At 41.7% G+C, this 26,969-nt stretch overlaps 3 protein-coding genes across 11 annotated transcripts in view; all 3 read left to right on the top strand.

Annotated features, from left to right (window-relative positions):
• Nucleotides 1-2,297: 2,297 nt before the first annotated feature.
• LOC116358159 (protocadherin beta-16-like) lies at nucleotides 2,298-5,222 on the top strand. The gene is made up of 2 exons (XM_031808534.1): nucleotides 2,298-4,828; nucleotides 5,214-5,222. The coding sequence occupies exons 1-2, from the start codon at nucleotides 2,417-2,419 to the stop codon at nucleotides 5,220-5,222; spliced, it is 2,421 nt and encodes an 806-aa protein (XP_031664394.1). The 5' UTR covers nucleotides 2,298-2,416.
• Nucleotides 5,223-7,265: 2,043 nt separating this feature from the next.
• Nucleotides 7,266-26,969, top strand: part of LOC109873156 (protocadherin gamma-C5) — a 125,626-nt gene continuing 105,922 nt past the window's right edge. For 2 of the 9 annotated variants that reach the window (XM_031808044.1, XM_031808034.1), the window contains exon 1: nucleotides 23,557-26,099. In XM_031808044.1, the coding sequence (XP_031663904.1) occupies nucleotides 23,691-26,099 (2,409 nt within the window). In that variant the 5' untranslated portion in view covers nucleotides 23,557-23,690. Of the gene's footprint in view, nucleotides 9,810-10,635; nucleotides 13,158-23,555; nucleotides 26,100-26,969 lie in introns of those variants that run through there. The other 7 variants (XM_031808058.1, XM_020464728.2, XM_031808040.1 and 4 more) reach the window with 7 other exon arrangements.
• On the top strand, nucleotides 19,324-21,881 carry LOC116358158 (protocadherin beta-16-like). Its single transcript, XM_031808532.1, has one exon. The coding sequence runs from the start codon at nucleotides 19,437-19,439 to the stop codon at nucleotides 21,879-21,881; it is 2,445 nt and encodes an 814-aa protein (XP_031664392.1). The 5' UTR covers nucleotides 19,324-19,436.

Genomic DNA, 26,969 nt, shown 5'->3' with positions numbered 1-26,969 from the left:
TCGGTCTGGTAGTGTTGCAATAAATATTGTCGTAATTGATGTAAATGATAACGGTCCAATATTTTCGCAAGCTGTGTATACGGTAACCGTTTTTGAAAATTCACCACAAGGTACCTCCCTGCTCAAGGTAAGCGCAACTGATAAAGATGAGGGTGCGAATGGTCACATTACATATTACATTAATCATGCATCTGAAAACACAAAGCGTTTATTCACTATTAACCAAAACAGTGGGGAGATTACTGCAATTGGCGAGCTTGACCACGAAAAGGCCTCCTCTTATGAAGTGGAGATACAGGCGGAGGATGGTGGGGGGCAGGCCGGACACTGCAAAGTCCTCGTTGAAATATCTGACATAAATGACAATGCACCCACAATAACTGTGAAATCAGTCACCAATCCGATTCCAGAGAACATCCCAGCGGGCATTGAAATAGCTGTTATTAATGTAAAGGATCAGGACCATGGAGAAAACAGCAGAGTGAAGTGCAACATTGCGGAAAACCTACCTTTTAAACTCCAATCTTCAATTAAAAACTACTTTACCTTAATAAGCAGCGCCCCTCTGGATCGAGAGCAAATCTCTGAATATGATGTCACCCTAATAGCAACCGATGGAGGAACGCCGTCATTGTCGTCAAGTGTTATTTTGAGTTTCCACATTTCTGATATAAATGACAACCCACCTGTGTTTGAAGAACAATCCTACAGTTCCTATGTGACTGAAAATAACAAGCCTGGCTCCTCTATGTGTTTTGTTACTGCCAGAGATCCAGACTGGCGACAGAACGGCACAGTGGTCTATTCTCTATTGCCCAGTGAGATCAACGGTGTTCCGGTGTCCTCATTTTTATCCATTAACGGAGACACGGGGGTGATCCATGCTGTGAGAGCATTTGATTATGAGCAGTTTAGGAGCTTCAAGGTCCACGTTGTAGCCAGAGACAATGGTTCTCCTCCCATCAGCAGTAACGTGACTGTGAGTGTCTTCATAACAGATGAGAATGATAACTCTCCCCAGATATTATACCCTGCTCCAGCAGGGAACTCCTTGATGACTGAGATGGTCCCCAAAGCTGCTCTGGCGGGGTCCCTGGTTTCCAAGGTGATAGCTGTGGATGCTGACTCTGGACAAAACGCGTGGCTTTCATATCACATCGTGAAATCGACTGATCCGGGACTTTTCATGATTGGTCTCCACAGCGGAGAGATCAGGGTACAGCGGGACATTTCTGAATCTGACAGTATGAAGCAGAACCTTGTTATATCAGTGAAAGATAACGGACAGCCCTCTCTCGCTACAACCTGTGATGTGTATTTACTCATATCAGATAACTTGGCTGAAGTTCCAGAACTGAAAGACATGACTTATGAGGATAGTTCCAAACTAACTTCCTATTTGATCATTGGTCTAGTCTCTGTCTCCACCTTTTTCCTGACTTTCATTATTCTCATCCTGACCGTGAGGTTCTGCCGCAGTAGAAAGCCTAGAATGTTGTTTGGTGGAGCAGTCGCCATTCCCAGCGCGTATTTCCCTCCCAACTATGCAGAGGTGGATGGAGCTGGAACTCTGCGCAGTTCTTACAATTATGACGCATACCTGACAACGGGCTCACGCACCAGTGACTTCAAGTTTGTAACATCTTACAATGACAGCACCCTGCCTGCTGATCAGACACTGAGGAAAGAAAGCAAAGATCACGATTCGTTAGTGGACACCAAGGACTTGAACGAGGTAGGATTGTAAATATTTGTGCTAGTACTGGATGTTGACATTTAATTTGAGCCCAAAAGCATGATTGCTTTCCTATAAATGTTACTTACATATCTTGCTTCATTGTTTTTAATTGTGCAAACGGTTCATCGACCCTTTTTACTCTGAACAGCCTTTCAATACCCTCGGTCTACAGCGTACAATTTCAGCATTTCGTTTGAAATTCTTCATAATTCTAGGCCTATTTCCCCCATGATGACTTTGTCCCTGTTTTTTTCTGTTTTGCAGCATGTCTGTATTCATCATGACATCACCATGGGACTTCTTATAGGCTTAAGAATATGATTATTAGATCAATTCAGCTTCACATATTGTTAATTTGATTATGCATATTACACATTAGCCTACAGCATGGCTAGGCATTCGATGTCCTACTCTGGTAATGGAAGCGTTCCTTTATTTAGTCAATGTTTATATGTAACACAGCGGGTCGCTGTTGGCTTACAAAAGCAAAAATACAGATTGAAACCCACCCACTCCTGCCCCCAATCCGTCGTTATATTTTGTGTGGTGACTGCTTTCTTGCTTAAAGCCTTTCACGTCGGATACCCTTACCAAGGTAGAGGTCATATTTGTAGAAGTTTTTGTATATATAGCCTACACTAAGAGGTTTGGGATCATTTGATTAATCTGAATTGTATTATGGAATATAAAAGAGGTTCCATATTGAGGCGAGGGCGATGGACCACCTTTGTCTTCCTATTATTGACCGTCCATCAGTGTGTCGGGGATATTCGCTATTCCATTGCAGAAGAAATTCAACGAGGTTCTGTGGTTGGGAGATTTTCTCAGGATTTGGGCATCGATGTAAAAACACTGTCCACCAGAAGACCAAGGATCGAATTCGAAGGTAGTACACGATACTGCGACATTAACCAGAAGACTGGAGATTTGATTGTGAACGAGCGGATGGACAGAGAGGAGCTGTGCGGACAAAGGCCGTCGTGTGTTTTGCATTTTGACTTCTTTTTGGAAAACCCTTTAGAGTTGCACCGTGTCACACTTGAAATCCAAGATGTTAACGACAATTTCCCAACATTTCCCAATGAAGTAATCAAATTAGAGATCGGAGAATCGGCCAATAAAGGAGAGCGATTTTCCATTGATGAGGCCCTCGACACAGATACGGGAGTCAATTCAGTTCAGGGTTATACTCTATCGGCAAATGAACATTTCACCTTGTCTGTTCACACAAGTGCTGATACGGGTAAATATGCAGAGATCGTACTAGAGCATGAACTAGACCGCGAAAAACAGGACGAACTATCACTTATTCTGACAGCTTATGATGGCGGAAAGCCACAGAAATCTGGCACAGTGGTTATACAGGTCCGGGTACTAGATGCTAATGATAATGTCCCTGTATTTACGCAGTCTATTTATAAGGTGAGTGTGCCTGAAAACGCTCCATTGGGTACTGCCGTGGTCACTGTCAGTGCCAGCGATGCAGATGAAGGGGCGAATGGACAGGTTACATATGAATTTAGTCATATTTCTATCAAAACAAAAAATACTTTCTCTATTGATCCAAGAAGTGGAGAGATTAAAATAAAATCAATGATAGATTTTGAAGATACGTCTTCATTTGAACTGCGAGTTAAAGCTAAAGATGGAGCAGGTCAGGCTGCTTCATGTAAAGTTATTGTCGACGTCGCTGATATTAATGACAACGCCCCAGTCATACTTATTAAGTCATTCAAATCACCATTGCCAGAAAACTCACCAGCCGGTACAGAGGTCGCCTTCATTTATGTACAGGACAGAGATTCTGAGTCCAATGGCAAAGTAAGATGTTCTATTGAGCAGAACACATACTTCAAATTGTCCCCGTCAATCAAAAAACACCTTTCCCTAATAACTGCTGTGGAATTGGATCGTGAGACACAGTCCGAATACAACATCACTCTTATTGCAACCGATGAAGGACATCCTCCGCTGTCATCATTTCAAACTATTACGTTAATTGTTTCGGATGTGAATGACAACCAACCTATGTTTGACAAACAATCCTACAACGCCTACGTGACTGAAAATAACAAGCCAGGCTCCTCTATGTGTTCTGTTACCTCCAGTGACCCAGACTGGAGACAGAACGGCACGGTGGCCTATTCTCTATTGCCCAGTGAGGTCAACGGTGCTCCGGTGTCCTCATTTTTATCCATTAACGGAGACACAGGGGTGATCCACGCAGTGAGACCATTTGATTATGAGCAGTTTAGGAGCTTCAAAGTCCACGTTGTAGCCAGAGACAATGGTTATCCTCCACTCAGCAGTAACGTGACTGTGAGTGTCTTCATAACAGATGAGAATGATAACACTCCCCAGATATTATACCCTGCTCCAGCAGGGAACTCCTTGATGACTGAGATGGTCCCCAAAGTTGCTCTGGCGGGGTCACTGGTTTCCAAGGTGATAGCTGTGGATGCTGACTCTGGACAGAACGCGTGGCTTTCATATCACATCGTGAAATCGACTGATCCGGGACTTTTCACTGTTGGTCTCCACAGCGGAGAGATCAGGGCACAACGGGACATTTCTGAATCTGACAGTATGAAGCAAAACCTTGTTATATCAGTGAAAGATAACGGACAGCCCTCTCTCTCTACAACGTGTGATGTATATTTACTCATATCAGATAACTTGGCTGAAGTTCCAGAACTGAAAGACATGACTTATGAGGATAGTTCCAAACTAACTTCCTATTTGATCATTGGTCTAGTCTCTGTCTCCACCTTTTTCCTGACTTTCATTATTCTCATCCTGGCCGTGAGGTTCTGCCGCAGTAGAAAGCCTAGAATGTTGTTTGATGGAGCAGTCGCCATTCCCAGCGCGTATTTCCCTCCCAACTATGCAGAGGTGGATGGAGCTGGAACTCTGCGCAGTTCTTATAACTATGACGCATACCTGACGACGGGCTCACGCACCAGTGACTTCAAGTTTGTCAGATCTTACAATGACAGCACGCTGCCTGCTGATCAGACACTAACAAGATGCCCAGATACATTATTAGAAGGGAGTATCACCACGCTCAACACTGCAGGAGAGGCGAATGAGGTAAGCCTTCACTCATCTGAGATACCACCGTTTGTACGTGAGTTGTTTCATTATGTGAGAATGGGTTATGCATGATGAAAATACATTCTGGGCCTTAATGGCTTCTGCCATCCTATAGAAACAGTAGGTCTATACTCGTTTTAGATGATAACATCTTAGTAGGGTACAATGTGGAATTTATCCACTCATTGTTTTGTTTGATTGGTTGAGTTTTGAAGGTGCTCGCTGTTTCTTCTCTTCTCTGTGAGGAGTAATTCACTAAGGGTTTGATTTGATGGAAGCAGTTTGCTCCTTGTTTGTTTGGCCTGTGGTTTCCTATAATTAAAACAAGCAACGCAGTTTCGGTTGCTTTTAGTTGAGTATGCCTGTGATGTTTCCTTCACAGATGTTCTAATGGAGTTGACAACAAACCTTGATGGAGATAGGAAAACATGGTTTAGACTACTTTTGAAAAGGAATCAGGCATTTTATAATAAATGGATTGTATTGACCTGGAAAGAGTTTTTAATGTCTTTTGAAACTTGATTACATATTGTTATCGATGTGTGTTCAGCGTTGTGCATTAAAATCCCCATTGCCTACCGTTCTTTTGCAGTCGCCTCCATTTCAGCACCGGACCAGTAGACACTGTTTTAGTCTCCTGAAGTCTAACGGTCGAAAACTCAAAGATAGAATGCGAAATAATTAGCGTTATTTTGATGACTAACGAAACATCGATAGTGAAAACGACAGTTTTCATGATGGTTGAAATATTTTATTATCCAGGAAAAATACATGTTGCAACTAGTCTACTAATGGCTTATTGTGTGACTATTTAGGCATATTGTGTTCGTTTCTCCTAATAGCGTACCTCATCCATGTCTTCTCATGATCATGTCACGACGAGGTTACCACTGATTTGAAGCCTATATCTTTCATGTTTTAGGAAAGTCGTCTGCGTTTGGAGAATATGATACATTCTAAGAAGGACACACGGAAAACAATATTAGCCTACGAGCATGCTGTTTTTCTGATAGACTCATGATGTCGCTTTCCACCAGCTAAGTACAGTTAACTATATACCTCCACCTACTACGGGGGTGTAGGCTCCATACAGCGGGTCGCATTACCATTTCTCACTGAAAAGCGGTTAGACATTGTAATCTTTCTTCCGTTTGGCTATTGATTGTGGACAATTGGCCTTAATTGCTATTAGACATTGAAGATGGCCTACAAAGGCCGCACGTTTTTTGAAAGAGGTTTTCGTCTTTCTTTTTGCCTTGTCTTCATACACATCAGCAAAGGAAACGTGAGCTATTCTATACCAGAACAGGTGAAACGCGGATCTGTAATCGGAAAAATACTCAAGGTTCTGATGTTGGATGTTATTTTTTGGTTTAAATTACACTTCGTTTTTCACAGTTTGATGTACACATTCAAACAAAATAACCTATAGACTTCCTTCGGTTTCTTATTTTAATTTAGTACTGTGTAGGCTTAATTTTTTCCGGATTTCTTAGTAGGCTGGTGTATCGCTGTGATCTCTACACCAATTCTCAAAATCTTTCGATTTGTCTTTTTACATCCCCATGTAGGTTCAACAATTATTTTTTCGATAGTAGTATAATTTAGGTAGAAGCTTAAACAGTTTGTCTATGGCATTCTGATTCATATGTTTAACAGGCACTGCAACTGTTATTCGTCTTTATGGAAGTCTGATTGTTGTATTCGCCCATAGTAATTCTGACATGCAGTAGGTTAAGCGTGTTTTCTTATTCTGTTTTAGAGTAACTGAATGGAGGACAATGTTGAGTTTTTAAATGAAATCCGTTTAAAAATAAGAACTTGACATGGACATATAGATACGTTATTATTCATTTTTCTAATTTCTCATTTCACAATAAATATATTGGAGTAGATTGAGATGTAAGCCTATTGCGTTGTCGCGTTCTGAAACATCCCCATTGATAATCCAGCAACGCTTGAATTCAGCACCAGGCACGTGGACAGCGACTAAACTTTTTTCCTTCACTTCAACATCAGTTCAAATCCTGCCAAACTCAAATGAAGACGGGAACAACACCACATGTTGGTTTGTTGAGTGAGGACACGTTGATAGCTAGTGGAATCCGTGCATTAAATTGGCTTAAAGGAGAAAGTTGCGACTAGTGTTAACTCAATGTTTTTACCTTATGGGACTGTTCCGATTCATGAAAAGGAGTTCATACATCACACAAGCATTAATTTACAATATTTCTGTATAACAATTTAGTATTTAACTGAAGTTATAGGCTACATTATATTTGTAGGAATATATAATTACAAGATAGAAAACTATTGTGTGGTGTTTTTTTAATGACTCAGGATGTCGCTGTTCACCAGCTAAGAAAAGTTAGGCAGCCTACACTTCTCAACCCGCTAATTTATTACTCAGAGGGCGGATACAACCTACCGCGCCATTATCACTGAGGAGCAGTCGGCCAAAGGACCTCATTTCTTCAGTTGGGTAATTTATCTTAGCCAATATTTGTAGTAGCCTACATTGCATAATTATCTTTTTCACCTTGTAATTGGAATATTTTCGTTTTTTACATCGAAAATGGGCTACATTGGATTTACAGTTTCAGCTTTTGTCCTCCATCTGGCTTTTTTTCTATCCCTGATACGCATCAGCAATGGCGACATGACCTATTCTATTCCAGAGGAGATGAAACGCGGATCTGTGGTCGGAAATATAGCCAAGGATCTTGGGTTGGATATTAAGAGACTGTCGGCTCGAAAAGCTCGTTTAGAAGAGGATGGAACTAAACACTTCTGTGACATTGACCTGAATTCGGGAGATCTTGTTGTCGCTGAAATAATTGATAGGGAACAGCTTTGCGGTCCGAGGATTTCATGTGGGCTCAAATATGAAATGGTTCTTGAAAGTCCTTTAGAATTGCATCGCATATCTCTTCAGATTCAGGATGTGAACGATAATTCACCACAGTTTGCAGATGATGTTATCAAATTGGAAATAAGGGAATCAGCTGATAGAGGTGAACGTTTCCCCATTAATGAGGCCCACGATGCAGATATAGGTCAGAATGCAGTTCAAAGCTACTCTTTACAAAGGAATGACCATTTTGTCTTGAATGTTCATACTAATCGAGATGGGGGAAAATACGGTGAGTTAGTGTTAGAGAAAGAGCTGGACCGAGAACAAGAGCAGGAGGTGACGTTGTTACTTACTGCTGTTGACGGTGGGACTCCACAGAGATCTGGTACTGTGGTTATACACGTCACTGTGTTGGATGCTAACGACAATATTCCAGTATTTAGCCAGGACGTGTATAAGGTCAGTCTACCAGAAAATTCTCCGTTGGGCACTGTAGTAGCTACAGTCCGCGCAACTGATGTAGACGAGGGGGCAAATGGCGAGGTAACATATGATCTAGGTCGAGTTTCTGAGGAGTTGAATAATTTGTTTCACCTCGATAGTAAAACTGGGGTTATAATACTGTCTGGACCGATAGATTATGAGAAGCAGCCCATTTATGAGTTGCGCGTCCTCGCCAAAGATGGTGCAGGTTTGGTGTCATACACAAAAGTACTGATAGATATTGCTGACGTAAACGATAACGCACCAGTGATATTAATAAAAACCCTGACCAATCCAATTCCCGAGAATGTGTTACCTGGCAGAGAGGTGGGCATCATTAACGTACAGGATAAAGACTCTGGGGGGAATAGACAGGTCCGATGCTCCATTCAACAAAATGTTCCATTCAAATTAAACCCCTCAATCAAAAACTATTATTCTCTGGTAACAACGAGTGAACTCGACCGTGAGATAATATCAGATTATAACATAACCATCACTGCTACGGACGAAGGGACTCCTCCTTTATCCTCCTCAAAGACTATTCATTTATCTGTGTCAGACGTGAACGACAACCCTCCTAGGTTTGACGAACAATCCTACAACGCCTACGTGACTGAAAACAACACGCCTGGCTCCTCTTTGTGTTCTGTTACTGCCAGAGACCCAGACTGGAGACAGAACGGCACGGTGGTCTATTCTCTATTGCACAGTGATGTGAACGGTGTTCCGGTGTCCTCATTTTTATCCATCAGTGGAGACACGGGGGTGATCCATGCTGTGAGAGCATTTGATTATGAGCAGTTTAGGAGCTTCAAGGTCCACGTTGTAGCCAGAGACAATGGTTCTCCTCCACTCAGCAGTAACGTGTCAGTGAGTGTCTTCATAACAGATGAGAATGATAACTCTCCCCAGATATTATACCCTGCTCTAGCAGGGAACTCCTTGATGACTGAGATGGTCCCCAAAGCTGCTCTGGCGGGGTCCCTGGTTTCCAAGGTGATAGCTGTGGACGCTGACTCTGGACAAAACGCGTGGCTTTCATATCACATCGTGAAATCGATTGATTCTGGACTTTTCACTATTGGTCTTCATAGCGGAGAGATCAGGGCACAGCGGGACATTGCTGAATCTGACAGTATGAAGCAGAACCTTGTTATATCAGTGAAAGATAACGGACAGCCCTCTCTCTCTACAAACTGTGATGTATATTTACTCATATCAGACAACTTGGCTGAAGTTCCAGAACTGAAAGACATGAGTTATGAGGATAGTTCCAAACTAACTTCCTATTTGATCGTTGGTCTGGTCTCAGTCTCCACCTTTTTCCTGACTTTCATTATTCTCATCCTGGCCGTGAGGTTCTGCCGCAGTAGAAAGCCTAGAATGTTGTTTGATGGAGCAGTCGCCATTCCCAGCGCGTATCTACCTCCCAACTATGCAGAGGTGGATGCAGCTGGAACTCTCCGTAGTTCTTACAATTATGACGCATACATGACAACGGGCTCACGCACCAGTGACTTCAAGTTTGTCAGATCTTACAATGACAGCACGCTGCCTGCTGACCAGACACTTAAGAAGAATTTAAATGAACCTCTTGGAGAAAATATCATCACTTTCAACACCTTGGGGGAGTGCGAGGTGAGATTTCACAGCTTTGACATTGTGATAAACGAAAATGCTTTATTTGTTTATTTAGCCGTTTTGCATAGTCCATCATATGAAACTATAGGTAGCTTACTTTTATTGTGTGTTAGGCTAATATTATTACAACAGTCTTGTCTCCTGTACTCTTTCAGTCATTTGATTCAGTCCCATTTTTCATCACTGATAATCTCTGAGGATGTATTTATTTTCCCGTCTTGATCCCATTTTACTGTGGTTTAGTAAAACACGTCGGTACGTTTCAGCACAAACGGCAATAGGTAAAGACGTGGATTATGTTTGAAAGAAACACCGGATTTTAAATGCCTTTTTTCCCCCTTCGAAAACTATAATGGGTAGAGACGTCAAAATATGTTTGAAAGAAAGGTCTGATTTCAAAACGACCCTTTTCCAGTGATTCAATTTGGAATTACTTTATTGGCATGGTCTTTTGAAGACTACATGGACAGACTACTTTGCCCATTGATCATTCGATTGAGATGTTGACTCACATGGGCTGTTACACAAAAGGGGATTCGTGTTTTTACAATCCTGCATTTTGAAATAGTCTACCTCTGTTGATATGAGGGGTCCCATTATGTATCTTTAAAAACAATTCAACCCGGCATGTTTTCCTATGCGTTGCAGATCTTCTCCATACAATTGGCGAGAGACTTGCACAACTATTTTCTGCAGTTTTATGAAACTACACGGAGTGTCGCTATTCACCAGCAGTAGCTTTATAATTAATCTCTCCACCCATTCTTGACATTTCCAGTGAGGGAGGGGACATCATTATTGCAGTGTAAAAGTCTCCTGCTTAACATTTTAACGTGGTGCATTTTGATCTGCTGGTTGTAAACGTTTCTTCGGTTGGGTAGCACTGATTTTTACCACACTAATCGGCCTAATTGGAATGAGTTGTGTTACCTGAAAATGGAATACAAGGGATTCTCGTTCTCTGCATCGATGTTCGGCCTGCCTTTGTTTCTTATCCTGCTGCACACCAGCTATGGAGACGTTAACTATTCTGTTCTGGAGGAGATGAAACGCGGATCTGTTGTCGGAAATATAGCCAAGGATCTGGGACTGGATGCAAAACGACTTGTATATCGGAAAGCTCGTTTAGATGTTCAAGGTAGCAGCAAGCGTTATTGTGAAATCAATCTGAATACTGGGGATATGGTCATCGCTGAAATAATAGACAGGGAGCAGCTTTGCGGTAGGAGGATTTCATGCACCTTAAAATACGAGATGGTTCTGGAAAATCCTTTAGAATTACATAACATAATCTTACAGGTAGAAGATATTAATGACAATAGCCCACAATTTGGGGAAGGCAGCGTTACGTTTGATATCCGAGAGTCAGCAGTTAAAGGCGCTCGATTTTCGGTGAATCCGGCTCATGATGCAGATATAGGACTGAACGCTGTTCAAAGCTACACTCTACAAAGGAACGACCATTTTAGCCTGGCTGTTCATACCAACCCAGGTTCTGAAAAGTATGGTGAGCTCGTGTTAGACACAGAGTTAGATCGAGAACAAAAGCAGGAGGTGACATTAATACTTACTGCTGTTGACGGTGGGACTCCACAGAGATCTGGTACTGTAGTCATACACGTCACTGTGTTGGATGCTAACGATAATACACCAGTGTTTAGCGAAAATGTCTATAAGGTCAGTGTACCAGAAAATGCTCCATTAGGTTCATTAGTTGTTACTGTAACAGCCATCGATGCAGACGAGGGGGCAAATGGAGAAGTGACGTACGGATTTGGACCAATCTCAGAAGAATTAAATAAAACATTTTCTCTTGACCCTAAAACGGGAGACATCAGGATAGCAGGACAGATGGATTTTGAAGAAGAATCCATTCATGAATTGCGGATCAAAGCCAAAGATGGCTCGGGATTGACTTCCTTTGCCAAAATATTCATAGAAATTACAGATGTTAATGACAACGCCCCAGTGATATCTCTTACATCCTTGACCAATCCCATCCCAGAGAACCTGTTACCTGGCAGAGAGGTGGGCATCATAAATGTATTGGATAAGGACTCTGGGGGAAATAGACAGGTCCGCTGCTCCATTCAACAAAATGTTCCTTTCAAACTAAACCCCTCAATCAAAAACTATTATTCTCTGGTAACAACTAGTGAATTAGACCGAGAGAACATTTCAGATTATAACATAACTATCACTGCCACTGACGAGGGGTCTCCACCTTTATCCTCCTCGAAGACTATTCATGTGTCTGTATCAGACGTGAATGACAATCCACCAGTGTTTGAGGAGCAATCCTACAGCGCCTATGTGACTGAAAATAACAAACCTGGCTCCTCTGTGTGTTCTGTTACTGCCAGAGACCCAGACTGGAGACAGAACGGCACAGTGGTCTATTCTCTATTGCCTAGTGGTGTCAATGGTGTTCCGGTGTCCTCATTTTTATCCATTAACGGAGACACGGGGGTGATCCATGCTGTGAGAGCATTTGATTATGAGCAGTTTAGGAGCTTCAAGGTCCACGTTGTAGCCAGAGACAATGGTTCTCCTCCACTCAGCAGTAACGTGACTGTGAGTGTCTTCATAACAGATGAGAATGATAACTCTCCCCAGATATTATACCCTGCTCCAGCAGGGAACTCATTGATGACTGAGATGGTCCCCGAAGCTGCTCTGGCGGGGTCCCTGGTTTCCAAGGTGATAGCTGTGGATGCCGACTCTGGACAAAACGCGTGGCTTTCATATCACATCGTGAAATCGACTGATCCGGGACTTTTCACTGTTGGTCTCCACAGTGGAGAGATCAGGGCCCAGCGGGACATTTCTGAATCTGACAGTATGAAGCAGAACCTTGTTATATCAGTGAAAGATAAGGGACAGCCCTCTCTCTCTACAACCTGTGATGTATATTTTCTCATATCAGATAACTTGGCTGAAATTCCAGAACTGAAAGACATGGCTTATGAGGATAGTTCCAAACTAACTTCCTATTTGATCATCGCACTGGTCTCTATCTCCACCTTCTTCCTGACTTTCATTATTCTCATCCTGGCCGTGAGGTTCTGCCGCAGTAGAAAGCCTAGAATGTTGTTTGATGGAGCAGTCGCCATTCCCAGCGCGTATTTCCCTCCCAACTATGCAGAGGTGGATGGGGCTGGAACTCTGCGCAGTTCTTATAACTATGATGCATACCTGACAACGGGCTCACGCACCAGTGACTTCAAGTTTGTCAGATCTTACAATGACAGCACGCTGTCTGCTGATCTTACACTGAAGAGAAGCCCAACAAAGTTATTAGAAGGAAGTATCATCGCACTCAACACTGCAGGGGAGCCTATTGAGGTAAGACCGAACTAAAAGTAGATACCACTTTTGATTGTGTGCGAACGCATCGGATGTTATGATATCAGAATTGCTTTCCTAGTGTGTTAGTGGACTTTTTAATGCCTTTTCACAAGGGATATTCTTTCTATTTCGTTGTTGGTGTGTATACAATTAGGGATACTTTCCCAATCATGGAGTGTGTTTTCATTTCCCTTCCTGTAGTATCCTCATTGCCTACTACATTTTTCTTTAAGAACATTGGCTACTTTTCCACGTTTCAGCACCAGGTTAGTGGACAGCGACGTAACCATCACTTTACCTTAGAGTATAGTGGATATATAATTGCTGGGTTTGATTAGTAATATGGATTATGCATCGTTGGATTTTATGTGGACCGTTGATATAGTTTATCTATGTGTTGTTGTTACTCGGCAACCATGAATAATCAGACTGTGGCAACAGTATGGAAATATTGAATTTATTTTTCCTATCTTGAAATATATGATTACAAAAGGAGCTAATTGCGCACAACTATTTGTTTTGCTCTCTTCTCTTGCTAAGCTACATGAAACGTTCGTGATACTTTGCACAACACAAGGATGGGGGAAAATTGACCAAGATGATAAATGACGTGGACCTGTGTGTATTGTGACTGCTGTTTTCTGTAAGAACTCAGGATGTCGCTGTTTACCATATATAGAATTGCATGCTTTTCTCCACCCACCATTGGATTATTCAAAAGAGTAAAAGGCTATATTGCATCACTTTCACCGAAGAGCAGTCGGATAACAATCGTTTTGCTATTCCTTTTGAGAGGCTAATATTGTACTCTTACGTTGCAGTATCATTTCGACTAGTTTTGAACTCTTATGTTGACAATTGGTTTTAATCATCCAGAATGGGGTACACAGGATCTTCGGTTTTTACCTTTTTGTTCCGCCTGGCTTTTTGTCATTGCCTGGTGCGCATCAGCAATGGAGACTTGAGCTATTCTATTCCAGAGGAGATGAAACGCGGATCTGTGATCGGAAATCTAGCTAAGGATCTGGGGCTGGATGCTAAGAGACTTTTAGGTCGTAAAGCTCGTTTGGATATGGATGGCAGTCGTCAACGTTACTGTGACATTAATGTGAATACCGGAGATTTAATTGTGGCTGAAACAATAGACAGGGAGGAGCTGTGTGGACCGAAGGTTACTTGTTCTTTAAAATACGAGCTTGTGCTGGAAAAACCTCTTGAATTACATCGCATATCTGTACAAATACAAGATATAAATGACAATTCACCACGGTTTCCCAATGCAGGTATTGATCTAGAAATTCGGGAATCTGCTTACAAAGGCGCACGATACCCCTTGGATGAACCTCATGACTCTGACATAGGATTAAATGGTATACAAAGCTATTCACTGGAGAGGAATGCCTATTTTATTTTGGACGTTCAAACGAGCTCAGACGGAGGAAAATATGGCGAGTTAGTGTTAGAAAAAGAGCTGGATCGAGAACAACAACAAGAGGTGACGTTATTACTTACTGCTGTTGATGGTGGGACTCCGCAGAGATCTGGTACTGTAGTTATACACGTCACTGTGTTGGATGCTAACGATAACAAACCAGTGTTTAGCCAGACAGTGTATAAAGTCAGTTTGCCTGAAAATTCTCCAACAGGGACTGTTGTAGTTGCAGTTAGTGCTAGTGATGAAGACGAAGGAGCAAATGGAGAAGTATCATATGAGTTCAGTCGTATTTCTGATAAAGCAGCTAAACTGTTTTCCATCGACAAAAAGACCGGCGAGATGAAAGTGCAGGGTCACATAGATTATGAAGAAAATACAGAATACGAAGTGCGTGTCCAGGCTAAAGATGGGTCTGGTTTAGCTGGCAATGCAAAAGTAATGATAGAAATCACTGACCTAAATGACAACGCACCGGTGATATTGATCAAATCCTTTAACAATCCCATCCCCGAGAATGTGTTACCTGGAACAGAGGTGGGGATCATAAATGTACAAGATGAAGATTCACAGGGAAATAGACAGGTCCGCTGCTCCATTCAACAAAATGTTCCTTTTAAATTAAACCCCTCAATCAAAAACTATTATTCTCTGATAACAACAGGTGAACTAGACCGTGAGATAATATCAGATTATAACATAACTATTACTGCCACTGACGAGGGGACTACACCTTTATCCTCCTCAATGACTCTTAATTTATCTGTGTCAGACGTGAATGACAATCCACCTGTGTTTGAAGAACAATCCTACAGCGCCTATGTGATTGAAAATAACAATCCTGGCTCCTCAATATGTTCGGTTACTGCCAGAGACCCAGACTGGAGACAGAACGGCACAGTGGTCTATTCTCTATTGCCCAGTGAGATTAATGGTGTTCCGGTGTCCTCATTTCTATCCATTAACGGAGACACGGGGGTGATCCACGCAGTGAGAGCATTTGATTATGAGCAGTTCAGGAGCTTTAAGGTCCACGTTGTAGCCAGAGACAATGGTTCTCCTCCCCTCAGCAGTAACGTGACTGTGAGTGTCTTCATAACAGATGAGAATGATAACTCTCCCCAGATATTATACCCTGCTCCAGCAGGGAACTCCTTGATGAATGAGATGGTCCCCAAAGCTACTCTGGCGGGGTCCCTGGTTTCCAAGGTGATAGCTGTGGATGCCGACTCTGGACAGAACGCGTGGCTTTCATATCTCTTCGTGAAATCGACTGATCCGGGACTTTTCACTATTGGTCTCCACAGCGGAGAGATCAGGGCACAGCGGGACATTTCTGAATCTGACAGTATGAAGCAGAACCTTGTTATATTAGTGAAAGATAACGGACAGCCCTCTCTCTCTACAACCTGTGATGTGTATTTACTCATATCAGACAACTTGGCTGAAGTTCCAGAACTGAAAGACATGAGTTATGGGGATAGTTCCAAACTAACTTCCTATTTGATCATTGGTCTGGTCTCTGTCTCCACCTTTTTCCTGACTTTCATTATTCTCATCCTGGCCGTGAGGTTCTGCCGCAGTAGAAAGCCTAGAATGTTGTTTGATGGAGCAGTCGCCATTCCCAGCGCGTATCTCCCTCCCAACTATGCAGAGGTGGATGCAGCTGGAACTCTCCGTAGTTCTTATAACTATGACGCATACCTGACAACCGGCTCACGCACCAGTGACTTCAAGTTTGTCAGATCTTACAATGACAGCACGCTGCCTGCTGATCAGACACTAACAAGATGCCCAGATACATTATTAGAAGGGAGTATCACCACGCTCAACACTGCAGGAGAGGCGAATGAGGTAAGCCTTCACTCATCTGAGATACCACCGTTTGTACGTGAGTTGTTTCATTATGTGAGAATGGGTTATGCATGATGAAAATACATTCTGGGCCTTAATGGCTTATGTCATCCTATAGAAACAGTAGGTCTATACTCGTTTTAGATGATAACATCTTAGTAGGGTACAATGTGGAATTTATCCACTCATTGTTTTGTTTGATTGGTTGAGTTTTGAAGGTGCTCGCTGTTTCTTCTCTTCTCTGTGAGGAGTAATTCACTAAGGGTTTGATTTGATGGAAGCAGTTTGCTCCTTGTTTGTTTGGCCTGTGGTTTCCTATAATTAAAACAAGCAACGCAGTTTCGGTTGCTTTTAGTTGATGGAGTTGACAACAAAGCTTGATGGAGATAGGAAAATATGGTTTCGACTACTTTTGAAAAGGAATCGGGCATTTTATAATAAATGGATTTTATTGACCTGGAAAGAGTTTTTAATGTCTTTTGAAACGTGAATATAAATTGTTACGATGTGTATTTAAAATCCCCATTGCTTACCGTTTTTCTTGAGGTCGCCTACATTTCAGCACCAGTGGCCACTGAGGTGACTGTTTTAGTCTCCTGAAGTCTAACTGTCGAAAACTCAAAGATAGAGTGCGAAAGAATTAGCATTATTTTGATGACTAACGAAACATCGATAGTGAAATCGACAGTTTTCATGATGGTTGACATTTTTTATTATCCAGGAAAAATACATGTTGCAACTAGTCTACTCATGACTTATTGTGTGACTATTTAGGCATATTGTGTACGTTTCTCCTAATAGCGTACCTCATCCATGTCTTCTCATGATCATGTCACGATGAGGTTCCCACTGATTTGAAGCCTATATCTTTCATGTTTTAGGAAAGTCGTCTGCGTTTGGAGAATATGATACATTCTAAGAAGGACACACGGAAAACAATATTAGCCTACGAGCATGCTGTTTTTCTGATAGACTCATGATGTCGCTTTCCACCAGCTAAGTACAGTTAACTATATACCTCCACCTACTACGGGGGTGTAGGCTCCATACAGCGCGTCGCATTACCATTTCTCACTGAAAAGCTGTTAGACATTGTAATCTTACTTCCCTTTGGCTATTGATTGTGGACAATTGGCCTTAATTGCTATTAGACATTACATATGGTCTACAAAGGCTTTACGTTTTTTGCATTTGCTTTTCGTCTCTCTTTCTGCCTTTTCTTCATACACATCCGCAAAGGAGACGTGAGCTATTCTATACCAGAGCAGGTGAAACGCGGATCTGTAATCGGAAATATAGCCAAGGATCTGAGGTTGGATGATAAGAGACTTTCGGCTCTAAAATATCCTTTGGAGGAGGATGCAACTTTGAATTCGGGAGATCTTATTGTCACTGAATTAATAGACAGGTAGCAGCTTTGCAGTGTGAGGATTTTATTCACATGAAACTGTTCTGGAGATCCTTTAGAATTGTATCGCAGATCTTTTCAGATTCAAGATGTGATGGACAATTAACCCCAGTTTGCAGATGATGTTATTAAACTGGAAATGATGGAGTCGTCGGTCAAAGGTGCTCACTTTCCCATTAATGAAGCCCACGATTCAGATATAGGTCAGAATGCAGTTCAAAGCATTTATTTACGAAGGAATTATTATTTTTGTTGAATGTTCATACTAATCGAGACAGAGGAAAATACGGTGATTTGTTATTAGAGAAAGAATCAGATCGAGAACAACAACATGAGGTGACATTATTACTTACTGCGGTTAACGGTGTGGCTCCACAGAGATCTGGTACTGTAGTTATACACGTTAATGTGTTGCATGCTAACGATAATATCCCAGTATTTAGCCAGGATGTTTACAAGGTAATTTTGCCTGAAAATTCTCAGTTTTGGTACCTTGAGGTAAGACCACTCGATGTATTACTCATTGGGAAAGTGGTTGCACTTTTTACTGAGTGGGACATCCTGGTTAAATACAAATGTGTCTTTTTACATCACCATGTAGGTTCAGAATTTCTTTTTCGATAGTAGTATCATTTAGGTAGAAGCTTAAACAGTTTGTCTATGGCATTCTGATTCATATGTTTAAAAGGCACTGCAATTGTTATTCGTCTTTATGGAAGTCTGGTTGTTGTATTCGCCAGAAAGTAATTCTGACATGCAGTAGGCTAAGCGTATTTTCTTACCCTGTTTTAGAGTAACTGAATGGAGGACAATGTTGAGTTTTTAAATGGAATCCGTTTAAAAATAAGAACTTGACATGGACATATAGATACGTTATTATTCATTTTTCTAATACCACAATAAATATATTGGAGTAGATTGAGATTTAAGCCTATTGCGTTGTCGCGTTCTGAAACATCCCCATTGATAATTCAGAAACTCTTAACATCACCTACGTTTCAGCACCAGGCACGTGGACAGCGACTAAACTTTTTTTCTTCACTTTAACGTCAGTTTAAATCCTGCCAAACTCAAATGAAGACGGGAACAATAACACATGTTGGTTTGTTGAGTGAGGACACGTTGATAGCTAGTGGAATCCGTGCATTAAATTGGCTTAAAGGAGAAAGTTGCGACTGGTGTTAACTCAATGTTGTTGTTTTTTACTTATTGACTGTTCTGATTCATGAACAGGAGTTCATACATCACACAAGCATTACTTTAAACATATTTCTTTATAACGATTTATTATTTAACTGGTCATTGGCTACATCATATTTGTAGGAATATATAATAGCAAGATAGAAAACTATTGTGTGCTGTTTTTTTAATGACTCAGGATGTCGCTGTTCACCAGCTAAGAAAAGTTAGGCAGCCTACACTTCTCAACCCGCTAATAGATTACTCAAAGGGCGGGTACACTCTATCGCGCCATTATCACTGAGCAGCAGTCGGCCAAAGGAGCAATTTCTTCAGTTGGGTAATTTATCTTAGCCAATATTTGTAGTGGCCTACATTGCATAATTCTCTTTTTCACCTTGTAATGGGAATATTTTCGTTTTTTACATCGAAAATGGGCTACATTGGATTTACAGTTTCAGCTTTTGTCCTCCATCTGGCTTTTTTTCTATCCCTGATACGCATCAGCAATGGCGATATGACCTATTCTATTCCAGAGGAGATGAAACGCGGATCTGTGGTCGGAAATATAGCCAAGGATCTTGGGTTGGATATTAAGAGACTGTCGGCTCGAAAAGCTCGTTTAGAAGGGGATGGAACTAAACACTTCTGTGACATTGACCTGAATTCGGGAGATCTTGTTGTCGCTGAAAGAATTGATAGGGAACAGCTTTGCGGTCCGAGGATTTCATGTGGGCTCAAATATGAAATGGTTCTTGAAAGTCCTTTAGAATTGCATCGCATATCTCTTCAGATTCAGGATGTGAACGATAATTCACCACAGTTTGCAGATGATGTTATTAAATTGGAAATAACGGAATCAGCTGATAGAGGTGAACGTTTCCCCATTAATGAGGCCCACGATGCAGATATAGGTCAGAATGCAGTTCAAAGCTACTCTTTACAAAGGAATGACCATTTTGTCTTGAATGTTCATACTAATCGAGATGGAGGAAAATACGGTGAGTTAGTGTTAGAGAAAGAGCTGGATCGAGAACAAGAGCAGGAGGTGACGTTGTTACTTACTGCTGTTGACGGTGGGACTCCACAGAGATCTGGTACTGTGGTTATACACGTCACTGTGTTGGATGCTAACGACAATATTCCAGTATTCAGCCAGGACGTGTATAAGGTCAGTGTACTAGAAAATTCTCCGTTGGGTACTGTAGTAGCTACAGTCCGCGCAACTGATGTAGACGAGGGGGCAAATGGCGAGGTAACATATGATCTAGGTCGAGTTTCTGATGAGTTGAATAATTTGTTTCAACTCGATACTAAAACTGGGGTTATAAATCTGTCTGGACCGATAGATTATGAGGAGCAGCCCATTTATGAGTTGCGCGTCCTCGCCAAAGATGGTGCAGGTTTGGTGTCATACACAAAAGTACTGATAGATATTACTGACGTAAACGATAACGCACCAGTGATATTAATAAAAACCCTGACCAATCCAATTCCCGAGAATGTGTTACCTGGCAGAGAGGTGGGCATCATTAACGTACAGGATAAAGACTCTGGGGGGAATAGACAGGTCCGATGCTCCATTCAACAAAATGTTCCATTCAAATTAAATCCCTCAATCAAAAACTATTATTCTCTGGTAACAACGAGTGAACTCGACCGTGAGATAATATCAGATTATAACATAACTATCACTGCCACCGACGAGGGGTCTCCTCCTTTATCCTCCTCAAAGACTATTCATTTATCTGTGTCAGACGTGAATGACAATCCACCAGTGTTTGAAGAACAATACTACAACGCCTATGTGACTGAAAATAACAAGCCTGGCTCCTCTATGTGTTCTGTTACTGCCATAGACCCAGATTGGAGACAGAACGGCACAGTGGTCTATTCTCTATTGCCCAGTGATGTCAACGGTGTTCCGGTGTCCTCATTTTTATCCATTAACGGAGACACGGGGGTGATCCATACTGTAAAATCATTTGATTATGAACAGTTTAGGAGCTTCAAGGTCCACGTTGTAGCCAGAGACAATGGTTCTCCTCCACTCAGCAGTAACGTGACTGTGAGTGTCTTCATAACAGATGAGAATGATAACTCCCCCCAGATATTATACCCTGCTCCAGCAGGGAATTCATTGATGACTGAGATGGTCCCCAAAGCTGCTCTGGCGGGGTCCCTGGTTTCCAAGGTGATAGCTGTGGATGCTGACTCTGGACAGAACGCGTGGCTTTCATATCACATCGTGAAATCGACTGATCCGGGACTTTTCACTATTGCTCTCCACAGTGGAGAGATCAGGGCACAGCGGGACATTTCTGAATCTGACACTATGAAGCAGAACCTTGTTATATCAGTGAAAGATAACGGACAGCCCCCTCTCTCTACAACCTGTGATGTGTATTTACTCATATCAGATAACTTGGCTGAAGTTCCAGAACTGAAAGACATGACTTATGAGGATAGTTCCAAACTAACTTCCTATTTGATCATTGGTCTGGTCTCTGTCTCCACCTTTTTCCTGACTTTCATTATTCTCATCCTGGCCGTGAGGTTCTGCCGCAGTAGAAAGCCTAGAATGTTGTTTGATGGAGCAGTCGCCATTCCCAGCGCGTATTTCCCTCCCAACTATGCAGAGGTGGATGGAGCTGGAACTCTCCGTAGTTCTTATAACTATGACGCATACCTGACAACCGGCTCACGCACCAGTGACTTCAAGTTTGTCAGATCTTACAATGACAGCACGCTGCCTGCTGATCAGACACTGAAGAGAAGCCCAACGAAGTTATTAGAAGGAAGTTTCATCACACTCAACACTGCAGGGGAGTCTATTGAGGTAAGATAGAACTAAGAGGTGATACCCCTTTTGTTTGTGTGCGAACGATTCGGATGATATCAGAATATCATTCCTAGTGTGTTAGTGGTCTTTTCCTTAAATTCTTCTTTATCCTCTTGATTATGAAGGGTTATGTAAAGACATCAATATTCACTTTTTAATGCCTTTTCACAAGGGATATTCTTTACATTTCGTTGTTGGTGTGTATAAAGTTAGTGATGCTACCCCAATCATGGATTTTGTTTACATTTTCCTTCCTGTAGTATCCTCATTGCTTACTACATTTCTTAAAAAGTATATTGGCTACGTTTCCACATTTCAGCACGTGGTTAGTGGACAGCGACGTAACCATAATTTTACGTTAGAGCAGTGGTCACCTGCCTTTTCTGAGTCAAGATCACGTTGTGAGTCAAAATGCTGAGATCTACCGCTTAGATTTTTTATTAACATGACTAAAAAAATGTAAGCCTATGTAACATTAACCAATTAAAAACACTTCTGTACTAATGAGGTTTGTGCAGTTAGATATAGACCCAATACATTAACACAGCATACTGGCTTTCCTTGAATTTACCTGCCAATGCATTGTTGTTCGGGACATTTTTTAAAATTATATTCCAAAATTTGAAGTAGGCTATATGATCACACCGGTAATATATCCATTGTTGTATTACTTGTGAGGCACAGCTGAGTGAACATACATTTAAATAATTGACTTTTTATTTTACTGGGCTGATGGTGCTTGCATCTGATGGTCAGTCTCAGCGGAGGGAGAGCAGCAGACTAAGGGTCCGTCTCTCAAAACTTAAACATGAACTCACTCATAAAAACAGCAGTTTTTTGCAGTATTCGTTGACAGTCTCTCTCTAGTCATGGTTTTAAACGTTTAGAAATCTCACAGTATCAATTTTGCCGTAGCTTTCTTTTATGCCTGCTATGTTACTGCAGACTCGGTCATTTTAGCAATCTTATTGGCCATCGGAGGCATAATGCACTTGATTTCCTCTCCAGGCCCACCGGATTGACATAGTTTGTACCTTCAGACACATGAAATGGCAACAGTTTGCCTACCCGGAGCGCAGGGCAGATGAATTGCTTGCACCTACCACCAGCAGCCCGAGACCAAAAAAAAAGAGCAATACAAGGCTTTATCGTTGGGTTTTTTACAGAAATGTTTGGCATCGACTAGAAATGCCTTGGAGATCGACAAGTCGATCGCGATCGACCGGTTGGTAACCACTGCCTTAGAGTATAGTGGGCACATAATTGCTGGGTTTGATTAATAATACGGATTAGTCATCGTTTAATTTGATGTGGACCGTTGATTTGTCTTATCTATGTATTTATTTTTGTTATTTGCTAATACATAATTAGTCAGACAGTGGCAAAAGTATGGAAATATTGAATTTACTTTTCATATCTTCTCATTTATGATTACATAACGAGTTGATTTCTCACAGCTATTGGTTTTCCTCTCTTCTCGTGCTAAGCTACATGAAACGTTCGACATACAACTCAGAGGGGGGGATACTGACCAAGATGATAAATGACGTAGAACTGTTTGTATTGTGACTGCTGTACTCTGTAAGAACTCAGGATGTCGCTGTTTACCATACATAGAATTGCATGCTTTTCTCCACCCACCATTGGATTATTCAAAAGAGTAATAGGCTATATTGCATCACTTTCAACGAAGAGCAGTCGGATAACATTCGTTTTGCTATTCCTTGTGAGAGCCTAATATTGTACACTTACAATACCGTATCAGTTCGACTAGTTTTGAACTCTAATGTTGACAATTGGTTTTGATCATCCAGAATGGGGTACACAGGATCTTCGGTTTTTACCTTATTGTTCCGCCTGGCTTTTTGTCATTGCCTGGTGCGCATCAGCAATGGAGACTTGAGCTATTCTATTCCAGAGGAGATGAAACGCGGATCTGTGATCGGAAATCTAGTTCAGGATCTGGGGCTGGATGCTAAGAGACTTTCAGGTCGTAAAGCTCGTTTGGATATGGATGGCAGTCGTCAACGTTACTGTGACATCAATGTGAATACCGGAGATTTAATTGTGGCTGAAACAATAGACAGGGAGGAGCTGTGTGGACCGAAGGTTACTTGTTCTTTAAAATACGAGCTTGTGCTGGAAAAACCTCTTGAATTACATCGCATAACTGTACAAATACAAGATATAAATGACAATTCACCACGGTTTCCCAATGCACGTATTGATCTAGAAATTCGGGAATCTGCTGACAAAGGCGCACGATACCCCTTGGATGAACCTCATGACTCTGACATAGGATTAAATGGTATTCAAAGCTATTCACTGGAGAGGAATGCCTATTTTATTTTGGACGTTCAAACGAGCTCAGACGGAGGAAAATACAGTGAGTTAGTGTTAGAAAAAGAGCTGGATCGAGAACAACAACAAGAGGTGACGTTGTTACTTACTGCTGTTGATGGTGGGACTCCGCAGAGATCTGGTACTGTAGTTATACACGTGACTGTGTTGGATGCTAACGATAATAAACCAGTGTTTAGCCAGACAGTGTATAAAGTCCGTTTGCCTGAAAATTCTCCAACAGGGACTGTTGTAGTTGCAGTTAGTGCTAGTGATGAAGACGAAGGAGCAAATGGAGAAGTATCATATGAGTTCAATCGTATTTCCGATAAAGCAGCTAAACTGTTTTCCATCGACAAAAAGACCGGCGAGATGAAAGTGCAGGGTCCCATAGATTATGAAGAAAATACAGAATACGAAGTACGTGTCCAGGCTAAAGATGGGTCTGGTTTAGCTGGCAATGCAAAAGTAATGATAGAAATCACTGACCTAAATGACAACGCACCGGTGATATTGATCAAATCCTTTAACAATCCCATCCCCGAGAATGTGTTACCTGGAACAGAGGTGGGGATCATAAATGTACAAGATGAAGATTCACAGGGAAATAGACAGGTCCGCTGCTCCATTCAACAAAATGTTCCTTTCAAACTGAACCCTTCTATCAAAAACTACTATTCTCTAATAATAACAGGTGAACTAGACCGTGAGATAATATCAGAATATAACATAACTATCACCGCCACTGACGAGGGGTCTCCACCTTTATCCTCCTCAATGACTATTCATTTATCTGTGTCAGACGTTAATGACAATCCACCAGTGTTTGAAGAACAATCCTACAGCGCCTATGTGATTGAAAATAACAAGCCTGGCTCCTCAATATGTTCGGTTACTGCCAGAGACCCAGACTGGCGACAGAACGGCACTGTGGTCTATTCTCTATTTCCTAGTGGTGTCAATGGTGTTCCGGTGTCCTCATTTTTATCCATTAACGGAGAAACGGGGGTGATCCATGCTGTGAGAACATTTGATTATGAGCAGTTTAGGAGCTTCAAAGTCCACGTTGTAGCCAGAGACAATGGTTCTCCTCCACTCAGCAGTAACGTGACTGTGAGTGTCTTCATAACAGATGAGAATGATAACTCTCCCCAGATATTATACCCTTCTCCAGCAGGGAACTCCTTGATGACTGAGATGGTCCCCAAAGCTACTCTGGCGGGGTCCCTGGTTTCCAAGGTAATAGCTGTGGATGCCGACTCTGGACAGAACGCGTGGCTTTCATATCTCTTCGTGAAATCGACTGATCCGGGACTTTTCACTATTGGTCTCCACAGCGGAGAGATCAGGGCACAGCGGGACATTGCTGAATCTGACAGTATGGAGCAGAACCTTGTTATATTAGTGAAAGATAACGGACAGCCATCTCTCTCTACAACCTGTGATGTGTATTTACTCATATCAGATAACTTGGCTGAAGTTCCAGAACTGAAAGACATGGCTCATGAAGATAGTTCCAAATTAACTTCCTATTTGATCATCGCGCTGATCTCTGTTTCCACCTTTTTCCTGACATTCATTATTCTCATCCTGACCGTGAGGTTCTGCCGCAGTAGAAAGCCCAGAATGTTGTTTGATGGAGCAGTCGCCATTCCCAGCGCATATTTCCCTCCCAACTATGCAGAGGTGGATGGGGCTGGAACTCTGCGCAGTTCTTATAACTATGACGCATACCTGACAACGGGCTCACGCACCAGTGACTTCAAGTTTGTCAGATCTTACAATGACAGCACGCTGCCTGCTGATCAGACACTAACAAGATGTCCAGATACATTATTAGAAGGGAGTATCACCACGCTCAACACTGCAGGAGAGGCGAATGAGGTAAGCCTTCACTCAGCCTTCATCTGAGATACCACCGTTTGTATGTGAGCTGTTTCGTTGTGGGAGAATGGGTTATGCATGATGAAAATACATTCTGGGCCTTAATGGCTTCTGCCATCCTATAGAAACAGTAGGTCTATACTCGTTTTAGATGATAACATCTTAGTAGGGTACAATGTGGAATTTATCCACTCATTGTTTTGCTTGATTGGTTGAGTTTTAAAGGTGCTCGCTGTTTCTTCTCTTCTCTGTGAGGAATAATTCACTAAGGGTTTGATTTGATGGAAGCAGTTTGCTCCTTGTTTGTTTGGCCTGTGGTTTCCTATAAATATAACAAGCAATGCAGTTTCGGTTGCTTTTAGTTGAGTATGCCTGTGATGTTTTCTTCACAGATGTTCTAATGGAGTTGACAACAAAGCTTGATGGAGATAGGAAAACATGGTTTAGACTACTTTTGAAAAGGAATCAGGCATTTTATAATAAATGGATTGTATTGACCTGGAAAGAGTTTTTAATGTCTTTTGAAACGTGAATATAAATTGTTACGATGTGTATTTAAAATCCCCATTGCTTACCGTTTTTCTTAAGGTCGCCTACATTACATTGAAGTCTAGCGTTATTTTGATGACAGTGAAATCGACAGTTTTCATGATGGTTGACATTTTTTATTATCCAGGAAAAATACATGTTGCAACTAGTCTACTAATGGCTTATTGTGTGACTTTAGGCATATTGTGTACGTTTCTCCTAATAGCGTACCTCATCCATGTCTTCTCATGATCATGTCACGACGAGGTTACCACGGATTTGAAGCCTATATCTTTCATGTTTTAGTAAAGTCGTCTGCGTTTGGAGAATATGATACATTCT

The sequence above is a fragment of the Oncorhynchus kisutch genome, linkage group LG28 (assembly GCF_002021735.2).
Source record: "Oncorhynchus kisutch isolate 150728-3 linkage group LG28, Okis_V2, whole genome shotgun sequence".
Classification (NCBI taxonomy): Eukaryota; Metazoa; Chordata; class Actinopteri; order Salmoniformes; family Salmonidae; genus Oncorhynchus; species Oncorhynchus kisutch.
This window is presented reverse-complemented; position numbering and strand designations above follow the sequence as displayed.